At 37.6% G+C, this 12558-nt stretch overlaps 1 protein-coding gene across 1 annotated transcript; it reads right to left on the bottom strand.

Moving 5' to 3' along the window:
- Nucleotides 1–206: 206 nt before the first annotated feature.
- cacng8a (calcium channel, voltage-dependent, gamma subunit 8a) lies at nt 207–12219 on the bottom strand. Its single transcript, XM_026928300.3, has 5 exons — nt 11797–12219; nt 8478–8705; nt 7547–7630; nt 7228–7368; nt 207–2128 (listed from the first exon to the last, which is right to left on the bottom strand). The coding sequence occupies exons 1-5, from the start codon at nt 11825–11827 to the stop codon at nt 1341–1343; spliced, it is 1272 nt and encodes a 423-aa protein (XP_026784101.1). The 5' UTR covers nt 11828–12219; the 3' UTR covers nt 207–1340.
- Nucleotides 12220–12558: the final 339 nt, after the last annotated feature.

Raw genomic sequence — 12558 nt, forward strand, 5'->3', positions numbered from 1 at the left:
TGATGTCCATTGTAAGGGATGCAGGGTCTGAAGAGGTTAAGTAAACATTTAACCTGTAGATGTGATCATTAATAATAATAATAATAATAATAATAATAATAATAATAATATGTATGTATGTATGTATGTATGTATGTATGTATGTATTTAGCTTCCCTGTTAGGAAAAATCATACAATTAACATAAAACTGCAATACATATCTCAATTGCATACATTTACTAGAATATATTTTGTTTTATTTGTCAAAAAAGTCTCACACATATTCATATAGTTTTTTGTCTTTTCTGGTGAGGTTTTATAGGTATAAGTATTGCTCCTCTGGCAAAAGTCTTTAATTTCACACTCTACTTTTGTCCTTTCCCAAAACTCAGTTTTCTGGTAAACAGTACATCAAACTTCTTAGCCCACTGCAAAAATATTAAGGAGACTAATTTTAGTAATTTAAACAAACATATTCATATGGAATCTAACTATTAATACACCTACAATTACAATAAAGGAAATTTCACAAGTCTAAGTATTGTCTTTGTGAAAGTGACAATAATAATAATAATAATAATAATAAAATGATGATGATTGATGATGACGCCAATAATGTCACAAAACCTCACAAATATGCACTTGCTTGACACTGAATGACATTATAAAATATTGTGTCAGTATGTGCAAAAAAAAAAAATCACAGTTTAGTTCATATACTAAAATGGAAACAAAATAAATAAATTATTAAATAAACAATTTCATAACAAAGGGAATTCCAGTAACCCAAACATTAACATCTACAATAATAAGAGTGACTATATTGGAATGCTAAATAAGTAACAGGCATAAACCTGATGATAAAGCACTGGACTCAAAAGAGACCAAAGTAAGACCACCATCACACACATCAAGTATTTTGACATGAATCAGTAAAAGTGCGAATGTAACTCTATTTATGACTAAAGTCACCATGTTTGAAAACAGATATGGAGAGAGAAAAGGAGGATGATTGGCTTATCTCTCTCTTCTCAGTGTCCTCTGAGTCATCCTCCTTTTCTCTGATTCTCAGCCCTCTCTCTCTCTTGTCTCTCTACCTCCCACGCTTCCTCTTCCTAAACCTCCTTGCCTTGTCTCAGTTCAGATTATCATGTTTCCTCTTCCATTTCTCCCAATCTTTCTCTCTTTCTATATACCTCTCTCCTTGAGCCCCTCCCCAACCCCCCATGCCCAAAAATCACCACACCTCATGTTGATGTTGGAGCTATTGCCTTTTGCCAGCTGACCAAGCAACCACACTCTCTTTCATTTTCTCTTCTTTCCCACCTCCTTCCCCTACCCCCCTTTTCTGAGTTCCGCATTACACAGGGGTCGTTCTCCTGTTGAGAGTATTGGTGTTGCTGCTATCACCTTTCCCCAGCCGATCAAGCGTGCCGAGCCCCCTATCCCTCTCCATAGTCGCTGTATTCCCAGCTGTGAGTGCGGATGGCTGCACTCCAGGGCCGGAGGAAGACGAGGCATTAGCTGATGAAGCCAGGTTTGATTTGGAAAGTGATGGCAATGTCCCAGTCATGAGTGTCCCTGCTCCTCCTTCCTTTGTTGGGAAGTAGTTGTGAAGCTGGTAGAGAGAGGCACGGTCCACTGTTCCGTACATGGGTGGCTTGCCTTCCCTGCCCAGTGTGTACATGGAGATGTCCCCTACCCCTCCTCCTCCCGTGTGTGTGTGTGGGTTGGGCAACGTAGCCACGGAGAATGGTGGTGGGCCAGTGGCCAGAGGTGGGCTGAAGTTCTTGACACCTAGGCCAGGAGGTGAGGGGTCACATGAACGCGGTGGCTCAGCTGTAGAGCGTGAACTGGAGCGTGAGGAACGGCGGCCCCTGCGGAAGCGGTAAGAGGGTAGCCGCAGCACAGCTGATGTAGTGCTGTGGAAGAGGTCAGCGCGTGAGCGGCAACGCAGTTCCTTGTTGCGCTCAATGTAGATGTTAACGGCTAGCACACCCACCACCTCAGCTAGGATGAATGACAGGCCACCAAAGTAAAAAGACCAGCCATATGAGTAGTGCCACTTCTTGTCTTCATCCTTCTTTGGTGAGATGTCGCTCAGTGCCGCTGAGATGTACACGATCACACCAATGATGTTACTCAGGCCTGGGTACATTTCAACAAAAAAATATGACTATTAATACATTGAATATTAGCTATCCTGCTGAAGAATACCACAGAAGTCTATTAATAGAGTGTGGTTACACTGTTAATTATGTAACATTCTATTAGGTATGTAAATAATACACCATAATGTTGTTCTGCATCAACACTGGCAGATTTGGGTGTCATTTGTAAGCATTTTTAGAGAAATCTGTATGTCTGATGCATTATATCCTATCCAACATCCTTTCACACCCACTGTAATAAGCTCAGTTGGTCTTTTGCTCAACAGTTCTTTTATCCAAAGGTTTAAAGATGGGCAGGATTCATACAGTAATAATTCAGCTCATTATGTTCAGAGAAAGAAGGGTTGCATGTGTGATCCCAAGAACACAATACCCACAGTGAAACATGCAGGTGGGAGCATTGGGATATGGGGCTGCTTCTCTGCAAACAGTACTCGGGGATAGGGACACGAATAGGGATAAATTCATATAGTTACTTTTTTTTTTTTACTTAATTTTAATCTATTTATTTATGTAAAGCTGCTTTGTGACAATGTCCACTGTTAAAAGCGCTATACAAATAAAATTGAATTGAATTGAAATTAAATTGAATGTCACTGAAGGAAACAATGAGCAATGTACCACAATATACCCAAAATGAGCCCATCAGATGGACCCAAGTAACCTTGGGGAATTTAAGACAATTTGCCAAAATGAATGGGCAAAGATTAAACCAAAAACTAATTACTTATTACCATCTTCAAGCTGTATTTGCCATCAACAGCTTTGCAGCAAAGTACTGATGCTGTTAATTTGCGCTGTCTGAATATTTTTTCCCCTATCAATTTTCTTTATTTAAATATATCTTTTTTTATGCTTATAATACATATAATACATACTTTTTGTTCATATTTATGAGTACAAATTCAAAAGACATTATGCATGTAAATTTGAAGTGGATATATGCACTAGTAAATATAGGACTAGGAAGTATAGTAAATCACAAAAACAAAAGTGTCTGAATACTTATTTCCCCTCTGTATTTCCAATGCAATCAAGCAAGAGGTTTACAAAATTTGAATTCTTAATGCCAAAGTTTTGGATGCATATCTTTGGACATGATGGAATGTCCTTACCAATAATTCTAGAAATTGTACTCTGTATTTGCTTCCAAAAACTTTACAAAGTGTCATATCCCCAAATTCAATGTAGTAAAGTCCTCTTGCATTCTACATTATAAAATGGATAGTTTCGGTTAAGCAGCATTCAGAGCTGTTGTAAAATCCTTAATATACTCAGACCTGCGACCACAGCACAATAATTGAATTCTGTATTAATGTACCAGATTTTAAACAAATAAAACAGATACACTAGTTTGTAAAACAGATACACATGATTTTCAAAATCTCAGAAATGCTGTGCTGCTTACAATACACAACTTTTATCACTTGAGAGCTGTCGTTTTGTGGACGTAGCAGTACAAACTGCACAAGCGATTGTGACATGGCTCTCACACAACAAAATCTTTCACGTGGAGTGATCCCAGGTGAAGTATACCTGATCCTCAAATCCCGCTTTCTCAAAAAAGAAAAGAAAAAAAAAAACATGGGAGCTGTCTATCATGTAAATGTGTTATTTTTTCCTCCTTTTTTTTCCCCAGTTTGGTCACCTGCCAATTCCCATGCACCAGCCAGCACTCCCTTATCATACACCAACTACCCACCATGGAGGATGAAGGCACACGCTTCCCCTGAATTATATGAAGCCAGCCAACCGAATGTTTTTGAACTGCTGCTCATGCTGCGTCACAGGGCAGCATAACACATTTTTAGGTAAGTGCTATCTGCCTTCATCCGCATGCATGAGCTCAGAGACACCCACGAATGGCTAGTGTCGCTGTGATTGACAGCAGAGATAGCATGCCATCGCTCCCACCCAGAGAGCATGGCCAATTTTTTGCTCCCTTGGCTCCTGGCCACAGATGACTCTGGCATCATCAGGATTTAAAGTTGTGATCTCCTGATGATAGGGTGAACAACTAACACATAACACTCCACTCATCTTCAGTTATATATTAACAAGGTTCTTTCTATGGGTGCATCTTAGTGTATGAAAATAATTTGGCAGATATGGAAAAGCAAATCCATTACATAAACATGGAATTACCAAAGCTAGTAGTCCTAACACTGTATGTTCTTAAAAGCATAGATTTTATCTAGCCATGGTCCCATGGTCCCTAGCCATGTTATTTCCTGTCACTCCAGACTTAAAGCTTTACTTTACTTATGGGAGAGCACAGAGTTCAAGCAGTGTTGAAGTGTCACAACACTGCACGCTGGCAAACGGGGCAAATCATGCATGAGAGGAAAAAGGGGTAAATGAAACACCAACAAAACAGACACTGTACATTCACTCATAGCACATCATGTCTCAGGGTGTAACAGTTTCCAATAAGGACGTACAGCACTTTCTGCAGGTGACCAATTTCCTACCAAAGGATCACAAAGCAATTCGGCACTATTATTGCTCTCTTGACAGTGACTCTTAAGTACTCCTGAAAGATTTCATGTCAAAGGGAGCTGAGGAGACTTTCACTGACTTAATTAGTTCAGCAGAGCTCCTACTCAGTTATACTGATCAATTCCTGACATTCTTTTTGGAAGAAGTCACCTCTGATGTGTTGTGTCTGACAGGACTAGGTAATCTCAACAGCAAAGGGATTTAGCTCTGTCTGGTTGTCTTCATTTCCAAAACCAAAAAAATCTGACTCCAGAGATTAGGATGCTGGAAGATATAGACCACTGGCAACCCCTTGTGATCAGTTTTGCACTAGAGGAGTATCATCAGTGAGTTTCCAAAGGAGCCCTGGACAAACATACAGGTTTTCTATTTCTATTTATTTTTATTAGTTTTCTAAGGTCTGCTATCTCATCTTGATTTATGAATCTATCATTCACGATCCATATCATATGTTCAACCACTTTAGACTGTCGAAGACATTGTGACAGACTGAAGAGCCTATTTCAGGCTTGAAAAGCTGATCCCAGGCTTGAAAAGCTTTCATCCAGAATTCAATGGCTACATGGAGAGTGTGACAGGGCAAATACAGTCGCTTACTTTTCTTGGCCAAGTCTGATCACCTCCCAGAGCGGATAGAATGTCTAGGCATTCTTTTATAATTCTTTTATATGCACTGAATAAATTTACTGTGAGACCGTATGAGACAAGAAGGTCAAGCAAATGCTGATATAAGAAGGGATCCAAAGATCAACTCAGGGAAAGAAACCCCTGTTTATCTAATGGAATACTCAGCCATCGGTTCATTGTACCATTTAAATCACCATTAGCCTTGACTATCAAGTTATCTCTGGCCATAACTCCAGACAAATATTATGTGCTATGTATTCTTGTTTTTACCTTTAGTGTAAATATGATCTTTGCATTACATGAACTGTTTATGTTCACACTGAATTTAGTCCTGTTACTAAACCACTTCATAAGATTGTATCCTACCTCCACCTCACTATCTGAACTGTTAAAGAAATGCAGGTTTTCTTTGCTATAGTACAATATACAGTCTTTTATATTGACAGCATTTAAACAGTTAAGAATGAATACTTAATTACCCACAGCAGAGAAGTAAAACTCAAAGTCAAAGCCAACTAACAGTATTGTACTGTCTATCTGCCCTTAATGCTATCTCTTTTGTAGAATGTTTGCTCCAATTGGTCTACCTGCTGTGGAAGCTGGTGTCTTTTAAAACAGAGGAAGCACAGGTGTGTGTTATTGAAGAATACAGTATATCGGTTGTGTTTTCTGTTTTATGTGTTTCATCTGTTGGACTGCCCTTCTCTTTAATTCTCAGTCTCTCCTCATAAGTAAAAGCATCACAAATCTTTTCCAAAATCAGGTTGAGAAAATTTGGAGTGTTTGCAAGCTAAGCTGCTAACTAGCTCATTTACAGCTAGATATCCACATCTATAATTAAACAAAAAACATGGGCAAATAACCAAACTTAACTTTATACTTACACTTTATTTACAATATTTACTAATTGCAGTGATAAACTGACAAGATTTACTAGTTCAGTTACTGACTGACTGCTGCAATGCTCTGAGTCTTCTGTCTGACTGACACTGATATGTTTAAGATTGAGATGTCTGTCATGTTCATTACCAGTTCAATGACCTTTCAGAGGTCTCCCAATCATTATATGAAGAAGCTGAGCATCCAGGTGGGAAAAGCCAAGATTAAGACTATTTATTTCTAAGGAAAATCCACATGCCCATTCACTCATTGAGTGAAGCCGTGCCTCTGGGCAGAATGAAAAATGACGTAGTAAAAGCATGATGTCCAATGAACATTAATGTTTTCTCCCATTAAAACACAGTGTAGTTGAATCTGCCAAAGGATTCCATAGAAGCTGTGCTTCACTGAAGTTCTATGGGCAGTGTCTTAGGGCCTTTAAGGAAATTTTCATGCAGCTGCGCTGTCCATCGAAAACAGTTTGCATTAAATGAATGAACCACATGATATTACAGTGAGATATTTGATCATTTGATTTTGAAAATATTGAATTTCACAAAGAGTGAAGAATAATATAGACACATTTCTACATTCAATATAGAAACAGGACATTATTTTTTAACGAATTGTAACATAACAAATTTTTTGCACACTACATAAAAAAAACTCTTACACTGTACAGCTCTGTATATTTCTATACAGAAACAGTTGCACTATGAAAATTTATTTTGCACACTACGGCTCTATATATCTGTTTTTTTTAAACATGTATTTATACATATTCATATTCTACATTTCATTCTTCTAAAGACTGCTAAACTTTTTTACATATAGTCTATCAGATTTTATTTTATTTTATTCTGTTTCTGTAGTATGTATAATTGTTGCACTGTGGGACAAAACACTAGGGAAAAACATTTCACTACAATACATCACATGTATGTAGTATGTATCTGACAAATAAAGAACCTTGAACCTTGAACCATTACTGCATTTTAATGAAATTTTAGCAGAGGCTGGGCATGTAGTCCCATAGTCCCATGTAGTTTTAAAGCAATCGTTTCTGCCTACCTGCTACAACAAACAGAATGCCTGCTCCCAGGATAATGTGTCTCTTACTCTTGTAGAACCGACTGGATGCCACACATACCCCACCTAGCAGCAACAGTATAGCACTGAGAATGGGGAATATACTGGAGGCCCTGACTACACCTGGTAACATAAGAGGAAAGAAAAGGACAGAATTAGAGGAAAAATGAGAATAGAGGGAATGCAAGATGTGAAACACATCAGTGAAGCCTCTGTTTATGCTCTCTCACTGTACGGCTCAAATTTATAACACAAACCATCAGCTTATACAATAAGGGGGCCACAAACACATGCAACTCACGTAAGAGGTATTCTGCAGCATCCTGGTCATAATCAGCATCCTCTGGGAAATGGTTGATCTGGGAGCACACGCCTCTTTTTAACCCTGAGAGAGAAAAAATTAAGCAAATAGCTTCTCTATTGTAAAGTGACAAAAGCTAATTGTGTTTACCTTATTTTAAGGATAACACATTTATTAAAAGGATCAGAGCCATATGCAGCTAATTATGTCTTTTCTAATGACATAACAATACTATTGTCCTGTAAGTCTCTCGAAGATTCTTTTGGCCACTGTAGATTCCCTGCTATCTGCTTTCAAAATTAGACAGCTGCATGATAGCAGAGGATTCAGAGCAGCAGGGTGAGAGGTATTCCTTAGCTTACATTGCTGTTTTTGTCTCATATAATTATGCAGAAAACAAAGCAAGCACTGAATGACACCTTTAAGCTGTAACAACTCATCACATAATCACAGCCATTGGCATTGACTCTTGAGGAATAATATAAAATACCAGCATCTAGGGACATGACCAGAAAAGTAGTATTGATATGTTAAAATATGTTCATAACAAAACTTTTTTTTAAGTTAAAGGATGATTTACACCATAGCTACCTTCAAAAGTGTGCAATCTAATATGAACATCTTTCTCCAATTGTGGCACAAACACAGTAACCATCAGTTAAGTAAAATTCACTGTAAGCTATACATAAGCTTGTGTCTGCCATAAAATATTTGTTTTGTGATACAATATTGAAAGAACATGTAGAATATCAGGCATGACTTCATTTTGCTATGCTGTGCTCTCATCGACCACAAGGCAGGTATATACACAAGCATGCATCTTCTTCAGCCTCAAAAACATACTTTAAACTCTTTCTCTTTCTCTCTCTCTCACGCTCTCTCTCTCTCTCTCTCTCTCTTCTACACATATATAAAGATGCATATACTGTACCTTCAAGGCAGCAGATCCTCCAGAGGCCAGAGTGGGTGAGGGCTCCAGGGTCTTTCTTGTCCTTGTTGTGGGGGTCATCCTGAGTGGAGTTGGCAGTGCTGTTGCAGATAAAGGCACGTGCGTACAGCCAATAGTCTGTGCCGATGGCCACTGTCATCAGGGCAAATGCAGCAAAGGCCCCCACAGTGGTGAGAAGCACCTGTATGCCCCTCTCACACCATACCATTGCTGCGAGAGGTTGAGAGATACACATAACAGAAAAAAAAGTTTAGGTTAGATCCAAAACTGAAGGTAGAACTAGAGAGGTTAGCAAAAACAAGGGGAGGGCAAAAAAAAAAATCCAAAAGAAGGAAACAAAATGATCTGTAAAGGTAAGAATATGAATGAAATATCAACTGTATACACTATTCCATGGTATTGATGTGCCCATGATGGCATGAAGGTCAAAATATTAACAGAATAAAGGTGTATATGGGTAGGGCAAGTACAAATATTAGATGCAGAGAGGTGGTTAGAAGTTCAGTTATTATGTGTACAGAATTTACAAATGTCAAGGCTGTTGAAGCCTCAGGTGATTTTATTTCCTATTTTTACATATCTCTGCATAAAATATCCTAGCTGGATAACTTTGGTTTTAATTTAATACTTAGTTTGTTAACAGGTGGATTCCTGTTCACAAAAGTTAACAGGAAGGACATTTGGATTGATTAAAAATATTATAAGTACATAAGGAGTAATTAAATCATAACTTAGGTTAATTGCTCCCCAGAGATCCTAGATGTATCCTGGAAATGTAGCATCTGCATGGTATTAATGGTATTAATATCACATCCTATCCAGGAGTAGAAGTGGTGAAAAGCAACCTGCACAGCTTGAAGTGACTAAGATTTTGAGTTTCACAGATTTATGAATCTTTTTTTATTAAGATAGATTCAGGGCTCTCCAGTGGTACAACAGACAAGTGTTCACCTATGGTCAATGAGTCCAAGAGAAGATAACTGGCCTTGCTCACTAAGTGGGAAGGGGTGGCATTTCTCTCTCCCTTTCTCAATCATGGGTGTCAATGAGCTTACGTATGTGGAAGAGGGCAGTTAGTGCTACCCACGATCTGAGGAAGAGCTGAGGAAAGGAAGAGCCATTGAAAATCTGGGGAAAGAAGTAAACACTGAACACGAAAACACTGAAACTTTTTCCAACCTCAACTGTAGAGCATTTTAGCTCAAATAGGTCAGATTTAATTAAGTTAGATTTAATTAAGGCTTTATTTGTAAATATACTGTAGGTGGGCCAATTTTCCATCCGACTTCCAAAATGAATAAAATCCTGTCTGACGTGTTTTAGAGTTGATATGAAATTATATAATAACCTCACAAACATGCAATGAATAGCCTGTCTGCCCAGGGCAGCTCTTGACAGTGCCTCTTGTATGTAAATGCACCTATTACTCAACTGAAGTACTAATGAGCTGATAAAGGCTCACGTCATTTTGATTCAAATATACAAATTACAAATGTTAGTACAAGGATCCTATGTGTACAATTCTGATAATCAACATTATTTGCTATTTTTTATTGATATTATGTATACCACTTTACTTACTTAATCTTGTTATGATGAATGGTGATATTGGTTTTGTTTATTTAACTGCAAATCAAGTACTTTTTTAGGTTGGTCAATGGTATGCTCAAATTAACAAGCACGTTGGCCAGACATGATGAAGAAGATGAAACTGACGAATAAGGAACCTGTCGGTGGAATTTGCATATTTTACAATCAGATTTGAGAGTAAAAACAACAAAGCTCTCACCTTCATTGCTTTCAAGAAATTTCCTTTATACATTTATGGAAACTACAAGGGTGTAAATGAGAAGTAGCAATATACTCATTGTACTCATACAAACAATGCTAATCTACATGCAGTAAAAGTAGCATAGGTAATGTATGTAATTCAATCACACAAGTAAATCACAAAAAGATGTAAATGTAAATTACATACATTTTTTTAATTAACAGGTTAGTCTTGCTTACACCAGAAGGCCATGGTAGCTGTTGTCTTTTTTTAAAGTCATTTTGCCTTAGCAGCAATTCAACAACAATAACAACAACAACAAAATGCAACAAGCAGTACCAGCATCTGCCATGTAGACATGAGGCACCTCAGTCAATCTACTTTGCATCCCTTTAACACTCCACCATGCTGCCATGTTTTTTTTTTTTTTTTTTTTGATGAAAACAAGCAATCAGACCAATAGATAATCAGTTTACTGTACCTTTGTAGCTCTAAGGTCACAGCTATGCAGTAAATGTAAATGCAGGTATCTTTATTATTATTATTATTATTATTATTATTATTATTATTATTATTATGTGTAAGCTTGTTATCTTGTGCTGACACTGCCATAAGAACTCTTCTTGAATTTTGAAACTATTCTCTATTGAGCATTAAATGCATTCAGTTTGAGACTGCTGTATAAGCTGATTGCAATGACGTCAAAATGTTGGGTAATCAAACAACCTTAACTAATCAGAGTACTGGAATGCTTGCACTCGTGCACTCTGTCTCCTAAACCAACGGTTTCTAGACCCCATCGAAATTGTCTGAAAGATCTCATCTTATAATAGACATACACTGAAAAGAGAAAAGTTATTAAAGACAAAAAAAAATGATTAAATCATGTACAATAGTGGTTGTCAGGTAACACTGATATAGCCTTTATGTTAAATAAACTTCGAATCAAGCTGTCAAAATCCCAATGGGGAATAAGCAAATATGATAATGCAAAAATTATTACTGTTATTCATATTTCAATATCAGTATTGTATAATGTCTGAAACTATTGGCATAACTGATGATTTAAATGATGATACAGGCTGTGTGAACTAAGATAGAGGTTGCAGGTAACATTAATGTTATCAAGAATATTAGCTCTTATCTGCAGTACAAGAGATTCACTTGCATTTCAGATGTTATCTCACACTGAATAACATTTCACAATTCACCTGAAATGACCATGTAGAGGTCAACCCTTTTTTAGAATGCATGGTTATTATACATGAAACGATCATATACCAACATCTGAAGAAAATAAATATACATATACACAACCTAACACCTGCATATTTAAAGAAGAAGAAGAAGAAGAACATTTGGAGGTAGACCACCAATTGAGGACATATATTGGCACATTTGTAGACAGAACCCCATACACACTCAGTTCAGAATATTTACCAACCCTACAGACTGACCAAAGCTCAGTGGCCAAAGCTTAAATCAAGGATACATTAAAGTGAATGCTTTTGTATGTATATGTGTGGTTACCTGGAGGAATGTGTTTTCCCTTGCCATCCATTCCTGCAGCACTCTAGTCCTTATCACAGAAGAATATACCGCCCAATCTGTCCAAACAGCATCCATCGACTGTTCTCCCTCTCTTACCCTCTGTCTCTCTTCCTGTCTCTCTCTCACACGCATTCTCCCTCCCTCTCTTGCTCTCTTTCTTTCTCCCCTGTTTTCTTGCCTGTGGGTGGGAGTAAATTTTCTATGTTTTGTTTCTTTTGTCTTCTTTGAAGGATATCATGGAAACAATTCTAACATATTTCCTGAAATTATTCAATCAACGTTAAATTGAGACAATCAAAGACAAACAATGCAATACACTTTTAGAATCCACCTAAATTTAAACAAAATAAAGCTTGTACATCTTGAAGGCTAAAAGAAACAAGAGAATCAGTTATGTCTCTACACATTCACAAAGGAGAGAGGAGTGTATAAAAAAGAGAAAAGGGATAACGAGAGTGTGCGCCATACTGTCACCATGGCAACAGTGCATTCTAAAGTCGAGAACAGAACAGGATGGTGTGTGTGTGTGTGTGTGTGTGTGTGTGTGTGTGTGTACATGTGTGTATGTGTATGTGTGCTGTGTAGGGGAGTTGATATTGAAGACTGAAGAGGAGGGGCATGTTCAGCAAAGCATAATTGCTCATTTGAAAAAACCTTAATCATGTTCAGAAAATGTGCTCTACGGCTCTGTTTTAAATGAAATATGACAAATGCATGTATAGTGACAGCACCTGATAGGCA

This window comes from Pangasianodon hypophthalmus, chromosome 29, assembly GCF_027358585.1.
Source record: "Pangasianodon hypophthalmus isolate fPanHyp1 chromosome 29, fPanHyp1.pri, whole genome shotgun sequence".
NCBI classification, from domain to species: domain Eukaryota; kingdom Metazoa; phylum Chordata; class Actinopteri; order Siluriformes; family Pangasiidae; genus Pangasianodon; species Pangasianodon hypophthalmus.

Bases quoted from the DNA above. Each gene is read 5' to 3' on its own strand.
- cacng8a (XM_026928300.3), bottom strand. From the start codon at position 11,827: ATGGATGGCAAGGGAAAACACATTCCTCCAG. The intron at 7,369-7,546 runs GTGAGTTGCATG...TTATGTTACCAG, and splicing joins TGCTGCAGAATACCTCTTAC to GTGTAGTCAGGGCCTCCAGT. The intron at 2,129-7,227 runs GTAGGCAGAAAC...AAATGTACCCAG, and splicing joins CATTCTGTTTGTTGTAGCAG to GCCTGAGTAACATCATTGGT.